Raw genomic sequence first — 19,170 nt, forward strand, 5'->3', positions numbered from 1 at the left:
TCCCAAAGTTATCTAGCTAGTAGCATATCCTTTATTTAAATGCAAGTCTTTCACTTAAAGACTTTATTGACAAACTCACTACTTTCTGAAATAGCTTGTTCTATTTTTGAACAGTTTTAATTGTTAAGAAAGGAACTAGAACTTGACTTTAATGGAAATGTTTTAAATAACTTCTCATGTGGTTTCGTAATTGTGAGTGGGGATAAGAGAGAATACCTAGAACTCAAAAATTTTAAAAACAAATATAAAAAGAAAAATTTGTTTTGAATGTAACTGGGGGAAAATATTCATAAATAAATAAATGTTACAAAAGAGGGGAGCTAGGTGATATAATGGATAGAGCAGTGGGCTTAGAATTAGAAAGACCCATTTTCATGAACAACCAGAAGGATAATTTAAGAGACGCCTGGAGAGACTTACATGAACTTATGCTAAATGAAATGAGTTGAACCAGCAGAATTATACATGGCAACAATAAGATTATACAATGATCAATTCTGAAGGACGTGGCTTTCTTCAACAATGAGATGATTCAAACCAGTTCCACTTGCTCAGTGATGAAGAGAGCCATCTATACCCAGAGAGAGGCCTGTGGGAACTGAGCGTGGATCACAACATAGCATTCTCACTCTCTCTGTTGTTTGCTTGAATTTTGTTTTCTTTTGCAGCTTTTTTTTTTTTCTTCCTTCTTGATCTAATTTTTCTTGTGCAGCAAGATAACTGTATAAATATGTGTGTGTGTGTGTGTGTATATATATATATATATATATATAGGATTTAGCATTAAAAAAAAAACTCATTTTCATGGGTTCAAATCAAAGCCTCACAGATGTGTGACCCTGAGCAAGTCACTTAACCCTGTTTGCCTCAGTTTCCTCATATGTAAAATGAGCTTAAGAAGGAAAGGACAAACCACTCCAGTATTTTTGCTAAGAAAACCCACTGAGAGTCAGACCTGACTGGAAAAAGAATTTACCAACAACATAGAGCCTAAATCTACCTCTCTACAACTCACACTTGCTGCTTCTAATTCTATTCTCTGGAACTAAATAGAATAAATGAGAAAAGAACTGGGTTTGAAGTCAAGAGGACTTCACTGTTATGACCTTAACACACATTAACTTAACTGCGCCTCAGTTCCCTCATCTGTAAAATGGATTGGACTGGGTGACCTTTGAGGTTTTACATATGTGATCTGAGTCTAACCATATAGTAGTTAATTGAAGCTCAGGTTGGCCAGAAGATGATTTTAGCTCCAGAAGTGGGGAGGCAAAATCCCTGAAAACTATAGAATAAGGGTTATACCCAGGAGAATTTCCACTCTCCTCCCATTAAGTACCTGGGCCACATAGATGTTCAGCTATAGGTGCTATATAGTCTTCCTCTTGATCGACTTTTTTCAAGACCAGGGCAAAAAAGGCAGCAAATCCCAGTACCTGAAATTCAATTTGATTCAATAAGAATTAATAAAAAAATCTGTATATCATGGACTAACTCTAGGTGCTAGGGATAAAAAGGCAAAAACAAAACTGTCTGTCCTTGAGGATACTCAACTTAGAACCATCACCTATAAACACTAAGACTCACAGGGCAATTTTGCCTACTCTAGCCCAGTCACTGACTTCAAATCTCATCTCCTCCTGTCCAATGTCTCTGATATGAAGGAGACACACATTTCCACTACTGTGGGCAATCTTCATATTCTCTTCATGTGAACTGGAGTACAATAGCTTAACTATTTTATCCTGCATTTCTTAAAATAACTTCTTTTATTCCTTCAAGTCTCAGATCAGAAGCTACCTTCTTTATGAAGGAGAGTACTAATATTCACAGCTGAAAATGACCTCTCTTTCCTCAAATTTTCCTAGATGATTCTGTCTGGATTTATCCTTTGATTCTCTCACTCCTTACCTTGCAGTAAATATTTCTGTGTATGTATTATTTTCCTACAGTAGAATGTATGTAACTTAGAGGAAAAGATATATGGGGCTTTTTTCATTATTTTGTCTTTAGGATCTTGCACAAAATAGACTTTAAAATACCTACTAATTGATTGATATTTATTAAATTGGTTGAAATACACTAAAGCGAACAAAGTAGAAAATACTCCACTTGCAGTTAAGAGGCAATGATGTGTTAAACTTGGCCCCTTAAGATTGCTTAGATGCATAAAGAATCACCAGCTACGATCTTTTTGATAACCTGGAGTACCGCCAGGTCTTAGTATCTGTTTTACTACTGAGTCCTAAGATCCACTAAGCCCTAATATTTGTCTTCTAGACCCTAGAAACATTGCCATCTGATCTGTTGGGGTACTCTAAGGACTCTTGGATCTTGCTCTCCCTTCCTACATCTGAACCCTCCTATATGTTTTGTTTCTCTAATTAGAATGTGAGCTCCTTGAAAGCAAGGACTCTCCTATTTATCTCTTTGTAATCCAAGAGCTTATTAGTAGGTGTTCAATGTATTTTAAAATTGAATTTTCATTCATTCGTTGACTCAGGGAGAAATGATCATGAGAGAGTGCTACCAAAAAGGTGGCTTTGAAACATTTCAGTGATGCTGCATATATGGTGTCTGTCTTTTTAGGAAATGCATTGACCCCATATGGCAACTGACTTAACTCAAACCCATTCAAGTAGGTGACAAGAAGCATGCTAGATGACTAGTAAGAACATTACCTTCAGGGGCTGGGTAATAAAAACGCTTTCCACAAATGAGACTGCCATGGAAAGAAGCCATTTGATGGAGTTGTCTTTCCCATAGTGCAGCCCATACAGCATGGTGAAGAAGGCTGCAACACTACTGGTGCTCACAACAAGCAGCCAGCCAATAAGGACAAACCACCAGGGTAAACTTGGGCTAGCAGAGACTGTGGACTGGACTCTAAGAAGGAGAAAGGAGAGGAGGAAAAGTGAAAGTACACCAATGAAGGAGGGAACAACATAGTTTAACTCTGGGGGAAACTCTACTTTGTTCTTAGAGATAGTAATAAGGCCCTCTATTAGTTGGGTAAGACTATTTCTGGGAATTTTTAAACTCAGGGTAATATCTTCATCTTAAAAGACCCTTGGCCTAAAAGTGAATTTGGTTTCCATAATGAATGAGAATTCTTTTTAATCTGTTTCCAGGTTCTCTCTTCCTGTAGAGTTGAGGTGAACATTTTACATTCTGTCACCACTCTTCCAAAAAGCCCTATAATATCCAGGCCAAGCCTTTAGATTTGAAATATCTAAAAGAAGGCTTAGATGATCTGGGCAATTAAGGATGGCCTTCTTTCCTGGAAAAGAGACTAAAGGAATTGGTTAACTGGCTCTTTTCTCAGGCTGCATCTCTGGATGATGTTGTCAGTGAGATGTAGAAGTCTTACTGATAGACAAAGAAGTCATACTTTTTTTTCTGGAATCTTCCTTTCACGAGAGTTAAAAGGGAAAAAGTAGGGGTGAATCTGGGTAAATGTAATGAACTTTAGTAGATTCAATGTGAGATTTTTGACTTGAGAGTTATAGAATTTAAGAAACCTTCTTCTCAGGAGGACTAAGAGGGTAGCACTGGCAAAGATGTAGGGGGTGAATATGAGTAAATGTGACCAGGAACACTTCTGAAAAGTCCTCCCTGTATGCAGTAGGTAACAGCTGGCCCAGGATAGGTCAGATGAGAAGTAGATTTCATGCTGTCTCCTAGGGCAGAATCACCCTGACACAGGGTTACCTCGTGCTGGCTGGTTCTTGGGAACTATCCTGGTTTCCCAGAAGGCTTTTCAGGGTTTGGACCTGCACCATTGCCTGTGCATGACTCTTAGGATCCTGGAAATCATGAGGCCCCAGAAGTTCGAGTTCTTTCTGTACATGTTGAAGATGCATAAAGAGATAATGACTGTAGCTACTGTTCTGGAGCCAACTCTTCATCTCCTTCTTGATTCTGGGAATTCTAGTTTGCTCTGGGCAACAAAGAGAGAAATAACATGCCAGTAGGTGAACAGACAGTTTGGGCTAAAACTGGCATAAAAAAAGAAACTGTTCTTATTGTCCCCTAATCTGCCAAACTTTCTGCTGCATCAAGGATTAGTTCTAAATATAGGAAACCATGGGTACACAGCAACTTTGGCCTCAGGACTGGAATGATGATAATAATCAGAGCTTTCTATAGCATGATGGGGACACATTGGCAGGGTTGGCTGGATTGGGCAAGACCAATTTGTAATGTAAGGAGGAGGGGCTAGAAACAATCTAAGGATCAGAGAAAACTAAAGGGTAAAACATCACCAGATAATAATAAAGATTGGGGGTGGGGAAAAGATATTGCAAAGCCAGAATTTACATGTTCAAAGTCCAGAAATATGGATCAGCAAAGTAGGAGCCATCACTATCCAAAGGTTGAAACAGTTAAGCATAAAATGAGTTCAGGCAAGAGTCCAAGATATTCAAATAAGTTTGAGTTAATATAGAATGGATTTCCCAATTTAACTACTTTGGCATAAGGATTGGGTTTCTCTGATTTTAAGGTCTAGAATTAGGGCTAAATTTGCCCCCTTGATATTCTATATAGAAGCTTTAGTGGTAGATAGCTCTCTAACAAGATTGTTTTTTTAATGGACATTGGTGAGCTGGGAGGGGCTGGGTAGAAGACTGAGGGCAATTGTGGTGTAGAAACACAGGAGAGGTGTAAGGAAGGAGTGGCTCCTTTTTTGACAATTAAGCAGACTGGAAGCTGGGTTTTTGGTTTACTTCTTGACTGCCATGATGTGAAAGTTCAGAGGCCAGAAGCATCTCTTTGAAGTTTTCTAGAGCTGCATTCTTGATGCTCTTGTTTTCATAGATTTAAAGCTGGAATTTGAAATTAGAAGATGAGTTTGAATTCTAATTCTGTTACAACATAGGGCCAGAGGCAGCGCCAGAAGGGACTCTGGAGGTCATCTTGTCAAGTTTAATTAACTTACTAATGAAGAAACTAAAGTCAGAAGTTAAGAGGTTAAGAACATACCTGTGTGCTGGAACTATTGAGTTTTTATAGACTCTAGATGCCAGCACTCTGTCCACTATAGCATACTGCCTTAGGCAAGTCCTTTAGCCTAACAAACTGTATAATTCTTTCTAAATTTATGATCCTATGACTTTTATAAGGCTGATTCCTTTCTCAAAAAAAAAAAAAAAACCAAACCTGAAAGGTATCATATTCATATATTATGATAAGGAATAGACCTCTGATTTAGTTGATATTCTAGATGAGGATATTCTCCTTACCAATTCAGGTTGGCATCTTTTCTGTAACTTATGGACTTAAAGAATTACCTAGAGTAAATGAGAAGTTAAGTGACTTACTGAAGATCATTATGTGTCAGAGGAAGGACTTGAACCCAGATCTTCTTGGTTCCAAGATCATCCATTATATCATGTTGTTTTTCATACATCTATGTCTAAATCTATAATTATATCTATATGATATACATATATGTATGAAAGACCTTGGAAAAAATTCATGTGTACCAAACAATTTCATAATTTTCAAGTCTTTTTATATTTATATGTTACATTAAATGTAAGAATCAGCATTCAAAATAAAATCTTGACAGAGTAGGATAAAAAACTAAATTTATTAAAATAGATTTAGTAGGGATAAATGTAAAGCTTTATACTTGGATTTTTAAAAAGTTAACTTCATAAATATAGGAAAGGGAAGAAAACAGTTCATATGAAGATCTGGGGATCTTAGTGAACTATAAGCTCAATATGTCAACAATATGAAATAGCAATGAATAAAATTAACGACCTTGGGCTACATTCAGAGAAACAAATCTTCCTTGTTCAAACCATGCCTGAAATACCATATTCATTTCTAAGCACTGCATTTTAGGAAGGATGTTGATAAATTGGAGAGTACAGTAGAGGGTAACCAAGGTGGTATTAAAGTTCAAGTTTAAGTTCTATGGGGATAGGCTAGAACTAAGCATGGAGGAGACATTAATGATGTGATAACTATCTTCAAATATTTGAAGAACAGTTATATGGAAGAAGGAATAGATTTCTCTTTGGCTTGAAAGAACAGAATAAGGATCAATGATTGGATGACACAAAGAGAAAAATTTGTGGTTGCCTTAAGGAAAAACTTTCTAGCCATTACAATGATGGAGAAGCAGAAAGATCAGTTTTTGGAAGTATTGCATTTCCCTTCATGCAGGTCTTTAGGCCAGAGCTGGAGGATCACTCTTAAGATACTTTGTAGTAGGATTGTTTTTTAAGGTATAGGTCATGTTAAATGTCTTTTCTTTTTTGAAATTCTGGTATTTCTTCACTCTACCCTGTGAGATGAATAGGGATAATCTCCATTTTAAACAGAGAAAATAGTCTTATTCAATGTTACATGGTGAGTAAATGGTACCCTTCAAAAGGAGTCCCACAAATGCAAGGAAAGGGACAGAGACTGCATAAAGTGAGATTTTTGGCAGTAAAAAACTTGATTTTTTTCTCTGGAAGCAAAAAGTGGGATTTAGTCTCTGGAGATATAGTTCTATATAGTCTCTTGGAAATTCATAGGTTCCTCTATTCATCAAGCATTGATTCATTTTCTTTTGTCTTGAAATGTTTATCCATATATGCTTGAGCTCTTTTAGCTGATTTGGAGGCCATATTCCCTTCTGTAATGGATATCTTCCTGTTAATTTATCTGCTTATGTTCAAGATCTTTGATTTTCTTCCTTCTGTTATCTTTGACAATTTCAATCTTTTTTCCTTATTTCTCCATAATGCTCACTTTCTGATTCCTCCTTAGGGATGAACCTCAAAGCTGGCTCAACTTTCTCCTATCCTGGGGAATTCATTATTTTAGAATACTCATATTTTTTGCAAAAAAAAAAAAAAAAAAAAAAGACTTGGGGTAGAGAAAGAAGGGTCAAAATTATCAGTTGGATGCTGGGCTCTTTGTCTCAGGCCTAACAGCATGCTACACAGCCATACACTTATTGCTGGCCTTGCTTATTTTGTTGTTCAGTTCTCTGAGCTCTTTTGAAGTAAGATTACTATCACACTGCTGTCCTAGCCATAGCAAGCTTCTGATTCTTGGTTTTCCAAGGCACTAGGAAATGTAGAGTTGATTTTTGTTGCAAGTGAGTTTGCTTAAGGGATAGGGGAGTCCTGAGTGATTAAGTTAGGGATTTTTCTTCTTTGTTATTGGTTCTTTATGTGTTTTATCTCATTTGGATTCTTGATACTTTACATCTTAGAGAAAGCTGAAAGTAGTTTATCATTTCTACATAATTCCTATTTTGCAGAGGTTTGAGAGGTCAGAGAAAATGTCTTCCTTCTTGGTGGTCACATGACCAAAACCATAATTTGGAGTCCAAACTTTTCACAACAGTTAGGAAGAAGAGCTCTTGCTATACTGCTAAGGAGATGGAGCACCAACCAAGGCAAAAGAGGAAACCGTTTGTTTTTATGGGTCATATCATGTAGAGTGTTTATATCTGGAGGACTGCTAATATACTGAGTTATATGAAAAAGGTAGAATATAAAAACTGGTGTATTTATATGACAGTTTTAAGAGGACTGAATTTGGACTTAAAAATCCTAAGCAAATCCCAGCTCTGTTATTACTTATGTGACTTTGGGCAAGCAATCTAGAAAATGAATTGTATGATATCTAAGATCTCTTTCTAGTACCAGTCCTATGGCCTATACAATATCCTTTCATTTCTTTCTGGAATTTGCTAATAAGCCTAGATAACTCTTCCTGACCTAAAAGCTGACCACAGTCTCCCAACTTCATGACCAGAATCAGAATCATTCCAAACAGTTCCTTTGGACTTATCCCCAGTGAATCACTGATTACATTTTCAAATTTGCTCTGTGGACATTTGTTATTTGCACCAGACTATCAGATCTGGGTGACAAGTGGTGCCTTGGACAGCCTTGTGCAGTGTCCTCTGTCCAGGAGATTGACCTCTGTTGGAAGAGAAGCAAATGCAGAAGAGGCAAAGGGAGTTGCTTTCCAAGGGAAAGTAAAAGGGAATTCAAACTTATTACTATGTAGGACAGGTTAGCATACCCCAAATCCCAAGGAAAGAAATAAGTTCTGTTGAAGCCTTAAATACATTCCATAAACACAAACCATTTACTGAATGAAATGAAACCATTTACAGAAGTCCTAATCCCAGCATTCAAAGCTACTACATTTTGGTTCTAACCTATTTTTTCTTCATAATTTCGTTCTATTCCCTTTATGTCTAATGATCTAGGGCAAAGCCCCCTTAGGCCTTTATTTGCTGTTACCATATAAAAAAGGTCAAGAACATGGATAAGTAGGTAGCAACTACTTTGATTTTGCCCCCTGGGCTTGGCTTGTCCCTTTGCCTTGTTCCTACCTACTTGGAAGAACAAAAAATGCTTAAGAGTTAAAAATAGGAAACCCCGGACCGCAAAACAATTTAGTGGTTATTAGGTAAGTAACATCACCGAGTCTTTAGAGATCAACATTGGGAGCAATATGGAACATTTAACATGAACTGAAGGGAGAAAGATCAAACCCCTAGACTAGTAACAGAAATCCAAAGAAAAGACTAAGTTTCAGGGCAGCTGGGAAGACCTAGTAATTTGTTTTAAAGAAGTTGGTATATGAGGTATGAGGTATATGAGGTATATGAGGCTGAGCATATGCTGCTGGGAAAATGAGAAGTCTTATTTCAAAAATGCTTGAGAAGCAATCAATCAATGAAACAAAAGAACCCAAGGTTTTTTGCTAATTGCAAGCAAAGATTTTTTTTTCTTTTTTCAAATGATCCAGGGGAAAAAAATGGACTTTAAACTAAGAAATCTTAGTAATTATTTTTTTCCCAGGGGAATATTGATATAGCTAAAATGTCAACTGAACCAGAAACTAAAGGCTTCAGAGACTATAGGGTATCCTACAGAGCCTATACTATAGTGTCCAACAGAGATTATGGATCCAGAAGAGCAGTGTCCGTGATTACATATCTGTCTGAGCAGTATCTATCAAAGACTGTAAGGTTAGAAAGATTAGTGTGATGACATCAGAATATGATATCAATGGTCCAACAGCACCGGGGGTGTGAGTGGCTGTATATATTCCCTATATGGGTGCTTTTCTATTTTGTGGCTTTCTATACATGTTCTCCACATATGGGTCCTTCCATGCATATTCTAATCTTTCCTTTTATTTCTCTGTTTTTTGGAGAATACATCCTAGGTGTAGCACGGAAGTGTTTTGTTGCTATTTTTCTTGTTATACAATTTCATTATGTGATTTCACTTTGGACTAATTGTATGCACTGGCAATTAAAGGCAAATAAATTAGTGGGGTCTTGTGAGCTATAATTTTAGGGGATGTGGACCCATTGAGTACCTTGAGCATGAGATATTTCCTTGCAGGGAACATAACTTGTAAGTTGTAATGTTCTCCCAGAAGCTGTACATATTTATTTGTATTCTACATTCTGGCCAATTTGTTCTCTGAGTTTATTCTGCCATCTTCTGCCTTCTTGCCTTTGCTCATATTACTGTCAGATCATAGGATTTAGAGTTGGAAGGGTCCTAAGAAATCAAATTGTACAAACTTCTCATTTTATAGCTGAGTATAGTGAGGTATATAGAAATGTCACTCAAATAGCATTTGTCCTCCATGAAGCTTTCTTTTCCTACTTCCTCAGCTGAAAGCGATCCCTCCCTCCTTGACATCTCAAAGCATATGAGCTGTGTCTAGCTTTAATATCCTAGTTATTTATGTACTCATCCATTCTCTATTATATTGTAATCTCAAGAGCAGGGTCTGGATCCTATTTATTTTTGTAGTTCAGTGCCCAGTATAATACCTTGCAAATAATAGCTATTTAATAAATATTTGTTGAATCTGAATGTTATCTATGGACAATGGAAACAATATGTATAGCACAGAGAATAGAGAAGTATGCATGCACACAGAGACAACCTGCAAAACAAATACCTCTAAGACACCAAAACAAGGTCCATCTAGCCATAGATATCTTTTGTCTATCATGGGATCATTAAAGGAGACAGTTTTCCAAGCAAGGTCTAGCTCGTTCTTATATGAGCATTCCTCAATGAGAAATATACACATTAGAGAAATCAACTGTTACTATGTGTAAGGAGATCTCCCCACAGGTCTTTATTGGACAAAGCCAACAAATGCAGAAGTAATACACATATTGCAGTGTGTATCCTGAAACTAGAAGGTCCTGCCCTTGGTTTTTGAGGAAATTTTTTGTTTTGGGTTTTTTTTTTTTTTTTTTGGCAAACACTTACTAGCAGACCCATGAACCATAGTAAGGAAATCAAGCAGAAAGCTGTAATTTAGTAGCCAACACTAGGACAGGCATTAAAAACTTGGGCTCAGTACTTGATGGTTTCTCCTGCACCTTGGATCTCAGTCCCAGCAGCTGGTCTCCCAGGCCTGTTACCTGTGCTTAGAAGGATTCTGAACTCCCACCCAACCTCCCCACTCGCCTCTTCCCATACTAGGTAACAAGAATATTTAGCTCTAACAATTTTAAACATGTAGCAAATGTTAAAATCTCCTTTAAGTATCCTCCATGAGTTTACTAGAGGTATACAATAAATAGTTTGATTTCTTTTAAAAAAAAAATCTAGTTTCTAATCCCACTTATTCACACCAGCCCTCAAGCAAGTCACTTCTATTCTTGGGCCTCAGTCTCCTCATTTATGGAATGGGTCCTTGCCCTGTGACTTTTTCAAGGATATCATGAAGATCAAATGATGTAATGAATAGGAAAATATTGTGGAAATTGGCAAGTACAATGTGAAAGAAAGGGAATATTACCTTCATTAAGAATTTCTAATAAGACTCATCGATTGAATCATCATTTATTAAGTATCTAATAAGTGCAGTGTTGTGTAGTGGATGGTGGGGATATAAAGACAGAACTGATTCAGCTTTTATTCTTAAAAAACTAGATATCTAGGAAATCTTATAAAAAGGTGTAATCATTATATACATGGAATTTGTCAAAACAAAAACTTAAAAGTATATTCAACCTACATCTCAGAATTAATGATAAAAAATGCAAGAACTAAATTGTATTGAAGAAAATATAGACTCCTTGTTGATTGTGTAACATGTAAGTAGTAAAAAATATTGCATAAAAATGTTGGGTCAATATCAAGTATTGACTCTCTTTTCATGTGTAGAATAACAACTCTTTCTAAAGACATCTGAACTTTGGTTTTCTTTTAAACCATGACTCAGGACACATTCTAGTCAAAAATGACAGAATTTCAGAGAGTGAAGGGACCTCAGAAACCATTTTGTTCAACTCAAACAAGGAATACTTTTCACTATGTCTGGCAAGTAGCCATTCAGCCTCTGCCTGAAGAGGTTTCAGGAGAGAGAAACTGCCATGTAACTTTGGACAGCTCTGACTGTGAAGACATCAAGCCCAAGATGGCCTCTATGCAATTTCTAGTCATTCTGTTCCTAGTTTTGCCCATTGGGATCAAGCAGAATGAGTACTCCCTTCTCCTCATGTTTGCTTTTCAGATACTTGCGCATAGCTCTCATGTTCTCCCTGACTAAACATATGTAAGTTTTTCAACCTCATAAGACATGGACTTAAGAATCATCCCAGTTACCTTCCTTAGGACATTCCAGTTTATCAATTCCTTCATAAACTCTGGTTTCCAGAATAAAAAAAATACTCCATATGTGTTCTAACAAGAATTCAAAAGGGCTTAAAAAAAAAAATCCTGGAAGCTATGCCTTTCTTATTATAGATTAAAATTGTTTGGGATTTTATAGCCATGCTATAGATAAGATTCATGGTGAACTTAAAGTTCACTAAACCCTTCAGATCTTTTTCAGAATTGTTGTCTAACCATGCCTCCCCAGTTTTTTACTTAAAAAGTTCATTTTCTTTCAATTCAATCTTAAAATTTATATTTACCCCTATTTAAATTTCTCTTAATAGATTCAGCTCAGTCTTCCAAATTGTTAAGATTACTTTTGGATCCTGATTGTATCCTCTACTGTGTTAGCTTTTTTCCCCAAGTTTGTGTGAAAATTTGATAAACATGTGAACTTCATTTTTAAATTATTGATGAAAATTGTTATTTAGCACAGAGCCAATCAGATCCCCTATTATACTCTAGTGGAGGCCTCCTGCTAGATTGATATTGAATCATTAACAACCACTCTTTGAGTAAAAAGATAAACTTCCTATACTAAAGATTCTAATCTCAATGTGATGGCAGATATGGAGTTTTTGAGAGCTTTTGAGCAGGAAAGTGGCACAATGTTATAGGAGCCTCCTACCAGTGGCTGCTGGCGATCTAATTCTGACTAGCAGAATAGATCCCTTCATGTGAGAGGATGATAATGATACAAGGAGACTGAAAGGCAGTCGCATTCTCTGACCTCTCTCCTTTTCCCTCTTCCTCGAATTTATTGCAGCAACATTTGTGTCAATAAAGGCTGATTTGCAATTCCTTCAGGGTTGTTATGATTCATAACTGTGGGAGCTTTCAGATAATTGACCCACCCCTTAAATGGTACAGTCCCCTTTAACCTTTTACAGGCTTTCTGCTTGGTCCTTACACAACACAAGTGGTGACGCTATAAGGGATATTTAAGGCTCAACAGCCTTTTGCAGGATAAAATGGAAAAGGAAAGCCTAAGTGTAGGTGGGCCAACTTGGAAACTGCTATGGTAATATTGGTATAAAAGCCTGGACTTCTTGATCCTGAAAGCATTAGGAATAGAAAAGAGAAGACAAATGTAAGACACATTTGGCAGAAAAAATCAGACTTTGATGACTGATTTATTATGGAGAAGGAAGAGAGAGGAGTGAAATGACTAATTCTTTGAGCCTGGATGGTGAGAGTGATGCTGCTATCAACAGAAAGCCTATACAAGAAATCTGAGGGGAAGCATTGATTTAGTGGGATAAATGAGGTCTGTTTTGGACTTGTTGAGTTTGAGAAGCTCATTAAACACACAAATGGAGATATCTAGTAGACAACAATTGGGTATGAAACTCGAGCTTGGGAGAGTAGACATACTAGAGAGCCCAGAGCATGAAGACTCTGGAATCAAGGTAAAGGAGGTGGCTTTGGCAAAGATAAAGGATAATTTTTCTTCTGATGTGGAAAGAAAGCTGCAGGAAGTGGATGCAACATAGAAGAAAGCTGTGACTATGGTGAATGTGTGGTTTCAGAAGGTGTGGGAGGGGTTTGGTAGGAAAGAAAAATGAGGGCATCGAAAGGCCTCAATCCACTCAATAAATTGTAATATGAGGCCATCTTAAGAAAGGAAGAGACACAAGATTGGGCTTGGGGCCTTGAAGACTATCAGCATATCTAGACTGGGCCACTGCTCAGCAGCTGAAAGGGAAGCAACAAGAGATACTTCTGCTTTTTTCCACAAAGAATAAAAATTTAGAGATCACATCTAATAGCTGGTCACAGTGACAACTTACCTTTTAAGTTGACAGTCCCAAAAGTGAAGATGGAAACATCCTTTTTCCTCCTGCCCTCCTCATTAAAATCCTGCCCAGCTTTGTTCTGTGGGCAAATGATTTCTTCCATTAAAGCCAATAGTTTATTGATATCCATTGATTTCCCCAGATCTGAGCCAAAAGCAGGTGATGAAATCTTCAGAGTTTTAAGCAAGGAGTTGACAATTCTCCAAATATCCTACAAAAGTTGAAAAAACAAAAACATTGCTCTCCTACAGGGACCTGAGTCAGTCCTATATGGCCCCATGCCCTTGTAGTGACAGAAGAGGTGACGACAGGAGCTAACATTTATAGAGCACTTATTATGTGCCAGGCACCATGCTAAGTGCTTTTGATTATTATTTCATTTGATTCTCAGAGCCACTCTGGGAGGTAGGCGCTATTATCATTTTACAGATGAGGAAATGGAAACAAACAGATTAAGTGGCTAGTCCAGTGTTGCACATACTATTAGATGTCTAAAATCAGACTTGAATGCAGGCTTTCCTGACTTCACATTCAGTGCTCTATCCACTGTATTACACTGGAACCACTGGAGGTATTATATTTAACATAGGTGGGACAAAAAAATAGATTTCACCCTCAATTATTACCATGTTTACAAGGAGAGAGTCTAGAAAAGCATATAACTAAAAGAAAAAATTTTGGGGGGGTGCTCTCTGTATCTTTACTTTCTTTTTTATTCTGGTGGATATCAGCAGCAGTTTGGTATCAACAGGACTCCTGCAAGGCAACATATCAGCAGAATCAGGGAGTCAATCTATAGGGCAAAAGCTGACATCAATAGCCCTAAAAATCCTTCTACTCCCTGAAGTAGCCTATAAGGAGCTTATAAAACCATAACTAGGGTAAGCTTCAGGGATGATGTTTCTAAACCGATGCCTATATTATGGAATTGTGTCAGCAGAAGGAAGGATAAGATATGAGATTTTACCATGGCTGATTAGTTTTGTTCTGGAGAGTTTGTTTACCTGGGTCTCCTTTTGTATCCTAATGTCAGATGTACATCTGTATTAGATAGCATTTGTATAACCTTGGCCTTGGACACTACTAGCTGTGTGATTCTGGGCAAGACACTTAACTTCTGTCTCCTTCAGTTTCCTCAACTGTAAAATTGGGATAGTAACAGCATCTACCTTGTAAGGTTGTTGTGAGATTTGTAAAATGGTTAGCATAGAACCTAGCACATATCAATAAATGCTTCTTCCTTTCCTTCTTCCCTTAAGAAGTGCCTGGAAGTTCTCTTGTTCTTATTCTTCTTTATAGTATATGGACTAAGTTGTGAAATACCAGCCCAGAAACTGGTAATTAGCAGCCTAAGATATAAGAAAAGTTGACCTTTAATGGTCAGATTTATAGCCTTTTTGTCCCATGGAACAATTCATCTTTGAAAAATTGTAGTAAATCCCAGTCAGAGGGGATCTTTTCTCTTTAATCCCAGAACATACAAGAGGAGAAACATGCCTTTGTTACAGTTTCAGAGGTGAGGAAGGTTTCCTGTGAAGCCTCAGGGGAGGGAGGAGGCTGGGGAGACATAGGACCTTTCCCAGTTTTCTCCTCTTTGGGTGTCCAAGGTCGTGAGTTCCGGAAGATCTGAACAATAAGTAGGTTGATGGGGAACATAAGGAGGGAGCTTTCCAAACCAATCATCACTTCCTGCCAAGTGAATTCAATTTTACCTGAGTAGTCAAAAGAAAGTCAATTAATTATTAAGTATTTATTAAGCACATAGAAGGTACTGTACTAAGCACTGGGGATACAAAGAAATGTAACAACAACAAAATAGTCTTTGGAGGGGGAAAATTTTATAGTTTCTTGAATAAAGGTCTCATCAAATATATAGAGAATTTTGTCAAATTCATAAGAATGAGTCATTCCCAGATTGATAAATGATCAAAGGATTTGAAGAGGTATTTTTTTTTGATGAAGAAATCAAAATCATATATACTTGTATTAAAAAATGCTTTAAATCATTATTGATTAGAGAAATGCAAATTAAAGAAACTTTGAGATATTTTATACCTAGCAGATTGCCTAAAATGATAGAAGGGAAAAATGACAAATGTTGGAAGGGCTATGGAAAAATTGGGGCATTAATGCACTGTTGGTGGAACTGAGAATTGGTACAACCATTTTGGAGACTAATCTAGAATTTTTTTCTCAAAAAAAAAAATTTTTTTTAATGCCATATATCTTTTGACCCAGCAAAACCACTATTAGGTCTGTTTCCCAAGGTTATCAGGAAAAAGGAAAAAAAGGGGGGGGGGGAAAGCCTATATGTTCTAAAATATTTAAAGTAGCTCTCTTTGTAGTAGCAAAGAAATGGAAATTGAGGGGATCCCATCAATTGGAGAATGGTTATACAAATTGGTACATAATTGTGATAGAATGTCTCTGTGCTTTAAAAAGTGATAAGCTGGTTGATTTTTTCTTTCTTTCTTTCTTTCTTTCTTTTTTTTTTTTTTTTTTTTTGCTGAGGCAATTGAGGTTAAGTGACTTGCCCAGAATCACACAACTAGGAAGTGTTAAGTGTCTGAGGCCAGATTTGATTTGAACTCAGGTCTTCCTGACTTCAGGGCTGGTGCTCTATTCACCGTGCCACCTAGCTACCTCTGAGCTGGTTGATTTTAGAAAAACAATGAAAGACATGCATGAAATAATAGAGTGAAATGAACAGAAACAAGAGAACATTATATATGGTAAAAGCAGTATTGTTCAAAGAACAACTGTAAATGACTATGATTTTAAGTATTATATATTCTTATATCAACTAAAAATACAAAGAAACTATCCACCACTAGAAAAAGAAAATGATAAATAGAAGTATGCTTGGTATGTTGTTACATATATTTATCTGTAGCTATATACATTTGTGACAAAAGGTAGGAAGAAAGGGAAAGAAATAGTATGGAACTTAAAATGTAACTGAAATTAAATAACAATTTCTGTTCTCAAAGATATAACAGTCCAATGAGGAATCGATAGGTTAAAAGCAAAAGTCAGCCCAAGTCCAGTGTCTAAGCAATCAATAGCCTTTGCTCATCATTATTCTGTGTTCTGCTTTGGCCCTTTTACTGCAAATATCTTCCTCTAAAATCATCTCTGATTGTATGGAAGAAGCAGTTAAGAGAATAGCAGAGTGGTTAGATGCCACTAACAGAATGGCATGAGAAAATAGAATGACTAGAAAAGTTATTGGCAGGAAAAGGAGTACAATCCTAGTACAGCCTCGTAAAAAGAATTAGCAGAGAATTCAGGAATTAATTATCCATCTTTTGTAAGGAGATCTATGTAGAGGTTAATAGACTTTTATAAAGTGGAATGATTAGCCAAATTTGAGGGGTTAGGAAAGGACCTGGAAACCAAATTATTTAAAAAAAAAAAAAAAAAAAGGAAATTGTGAGAAATGGATGGGCATTTCTTTGGTTTCCACAGTTATGAAAATTAGATTGAAGACATGAAACTTAAATTAGAAAATTGAAACCCACAAGGACATCTTAGAATAATCAAGGATGGAGGTTATCTTCTTCCCCTCCTCCTCCCAAGAATGTAAACTCCTGGGGTTTGGGATTGGCTTTTGTGATCAGAGGTCACAGTGGTTTGAGATTTGAAAAGAATCTTCTGTTCTTTGCCTCTCACTCTCCTCTATTACCTCCCCTTTTCTAGAATGGAAGCTCCTTTGGGGCAGGGACTGGCTGTGTAATGAGGAGTGGAGATTCATGGGGTAATTTCTGTAACATCCAAGTAATGAGGAATTAGAAGAGGGACTTGTGCTTCAGGATAGGAATAAAATACTGCCTTTGGAGTTTCAAAGGCATGTCTACTAAAAGGCACTCATTCTTGGAACAATGTAAAATTAATCTTTTCTATATTCCAAAAAAATTAAAATCACCCCTTATTTACACTGAACATATTTGTATGTATATAGCTGTTTGCATGTTCTCTTCTCAATTAGAATGTAAATTCTTTGAGGGCAGAGACAATGTTTCTGCTTTTCATTATATCTCCAGCAATTAGTAGTGTCTGGCACATAGTAGGTACTTAACCAATGTTTGACAATGAGGCTAATAATGGTTAATGATGAGTAACCAGACAAAACTGACTGCAATGTTGGCATTTTGACCATTCTCTGGCCTACAGCCATCATTCAGGCAGGAATTACCCAAATCCATTTTCTGCTCAGCTGGATCTTTGGGGATCCCCCAGAACATGATGTTGGTCAGCATAGTGCAGAGGAGCAAAGAAAAGCAACAGGACACCCTTTGAACTCTTGTAAATGAGCTTCGAGGAGAGCGGCTGAAAATTGAATACCAAATATGTCCATCCTGGAAACCCTTAGAAGACTTCATGTAAAACAGGTGGCTGTAAGGGAGGAGGTGGAAAAGAGGTTTGAGGGAAGAAAGAAAAAAATAAAAGGGGGAGGAAAGAAAAGAAGAAATCATTTCTGGTCCTTGATTAAAACCTCTTATTCCTTTTCACATGATATGTTTTCTGGCGTGCCTTCCCAGTGAACCTCATCAGTGTTCTGTTTTAAGATGCAAGCAAATGACCATAAAACATAAATGACAGATGCTGAAGACTGAGCATCCATAAATAGAGCATAGTATTGGAGTCATATAAAATGGCTTCCTGGTTCATCTAACCTATAAGACCCATGGCTGTTATTGTGTTGCCTGGTAATTGCGCAAGTCATGAAAATGATTGTGTCCAACTCCATTTTTACCGAGACTATACTTGTCATCTTTTTCTGTAATGTCAAAGAAACTGAGCAAGACAGAGATTAGAGACCAATTTAATAGTTTATTAAATGGAGAGAGATACTGGGACCAATGGATCCATGTTTGGTCCCAGGGCTGGATGAGACTATCATCTTAAAGAGTCCAGCCCTAAGTATCAGAAGGCAAATTTTTTAATGGGATAACAAGAATAATGACATAATGGGGGAGGGGAGTACCTGGATGGGGGGCAACCTTCCGGGGGTGGAGGGAGCATTTGGCATGACACAATGGAGGGAGGTACTGGAGAGGTTACTGATATTCTAATGACATCTAAAAGGGATAAACTCTTATCCTGTCAAACATTAAGAAGGAGTGTCCATAACCTAAAGATATAAAACCTTTATCTCATCAACCATTTAAAGGGAAAGATTATAGTCTGGGGTTTTGGGCTGAGCTACTGAGGTAGACCTTTATCTTATCAAACATTAAGAGGGAAAGGTTATAATCTGAGGCAGAATAACTAAATAGGACAATTAGGGAAACTAGGTCAGGACATCAAAAGGTTACTTTGGCACAACATCTCTTCTTGCTTTGTTAGTTTCCTAGTCTTTAATTTGTGTCAGTGTTGATAGTTTTTCCCATACCACCATCATCTTCATCAATATGCATATTCTATCTCATATATATATATTAGAGCTTACTATCCAGTCATGGGATCATGCACCTTGAGATAGAGAAGACCCTAGGGTTCATACTGTATAAAGTGAAGACCTTTGTGTCTTGGGAGGAAGAATTTGATCCTAAGGGGCATTTCATCAACTAATTAGACATTTGGAAGATTGGTCACATCCAGCTCATCCCAGGATAGTATTTTGAATACTACTACGGGTACCTTCTATTCCTCAATAATCTTCTAGTCAGTCTTTTTCACACATTGTGACAAGGCCCAACTCCCAA

The 19,170-nt window shown here is 37.0% G+C and overlaps 1 protein-coding gene across 1 annotated transcript in view; it reads right to left on the reverse strand.

The window, feature by feature from the left end:
- Positions 1 to 19,170, reverse strand: part of PKD1L2 (polycystin 1 like 2) — a 135,544-nt gene that overhangs the window by 39,012 nt on the left and 77,362 nt on the right. The window contains exons 30-35 of the mRNA XM_051973592.1: positions 17,658 to 17,857; positions 14,960 to 15,174; positions 13,457 to 13,673; positions 3,712 to 3,940; positions 2,682 to 2,886; positions 1,340 to 1,436 (exon numbers count right to left, since the gene is read on the reverse strand). Coding sequence (XP_051829552.1) covers positions 1,340 to 1,436; positions 2,682 to 2,886; positions 3,712 to 3,940; positions 13,457 to 13,673; positions 14,960 to 15,174; positions 17,658 to 17,857 — 1,163 coding nt within the window. The remainder of the gene's footprint in view (positions 1 to 1,339; positions 1,437 to 2,681; positions 2,887 to 3,711; positions 3,941 to 13,456; positions 13,674 to 14,959; positions 15,175 to 17,657; positions 17,858 to 19,170) is intronic.

Source organism: Antechinus flavipes, chromosome 2 (genome assembly GCF_016432865.1).
Source record: "Antechinus flavipes isolate AdamAnt ecotype Samford, QLD, Australia chromosome 2, AdamAnt_v2, whole genome shotgun sequence".
In the NCBI taxonomy this organism is placed as follows: domain Eukaryota; kingdom Metazoa; phylum Chordata; class Mammalia; order Dasyuromorphia; family Dasyuridae; genus Antechinus; species Antechinus flavipes.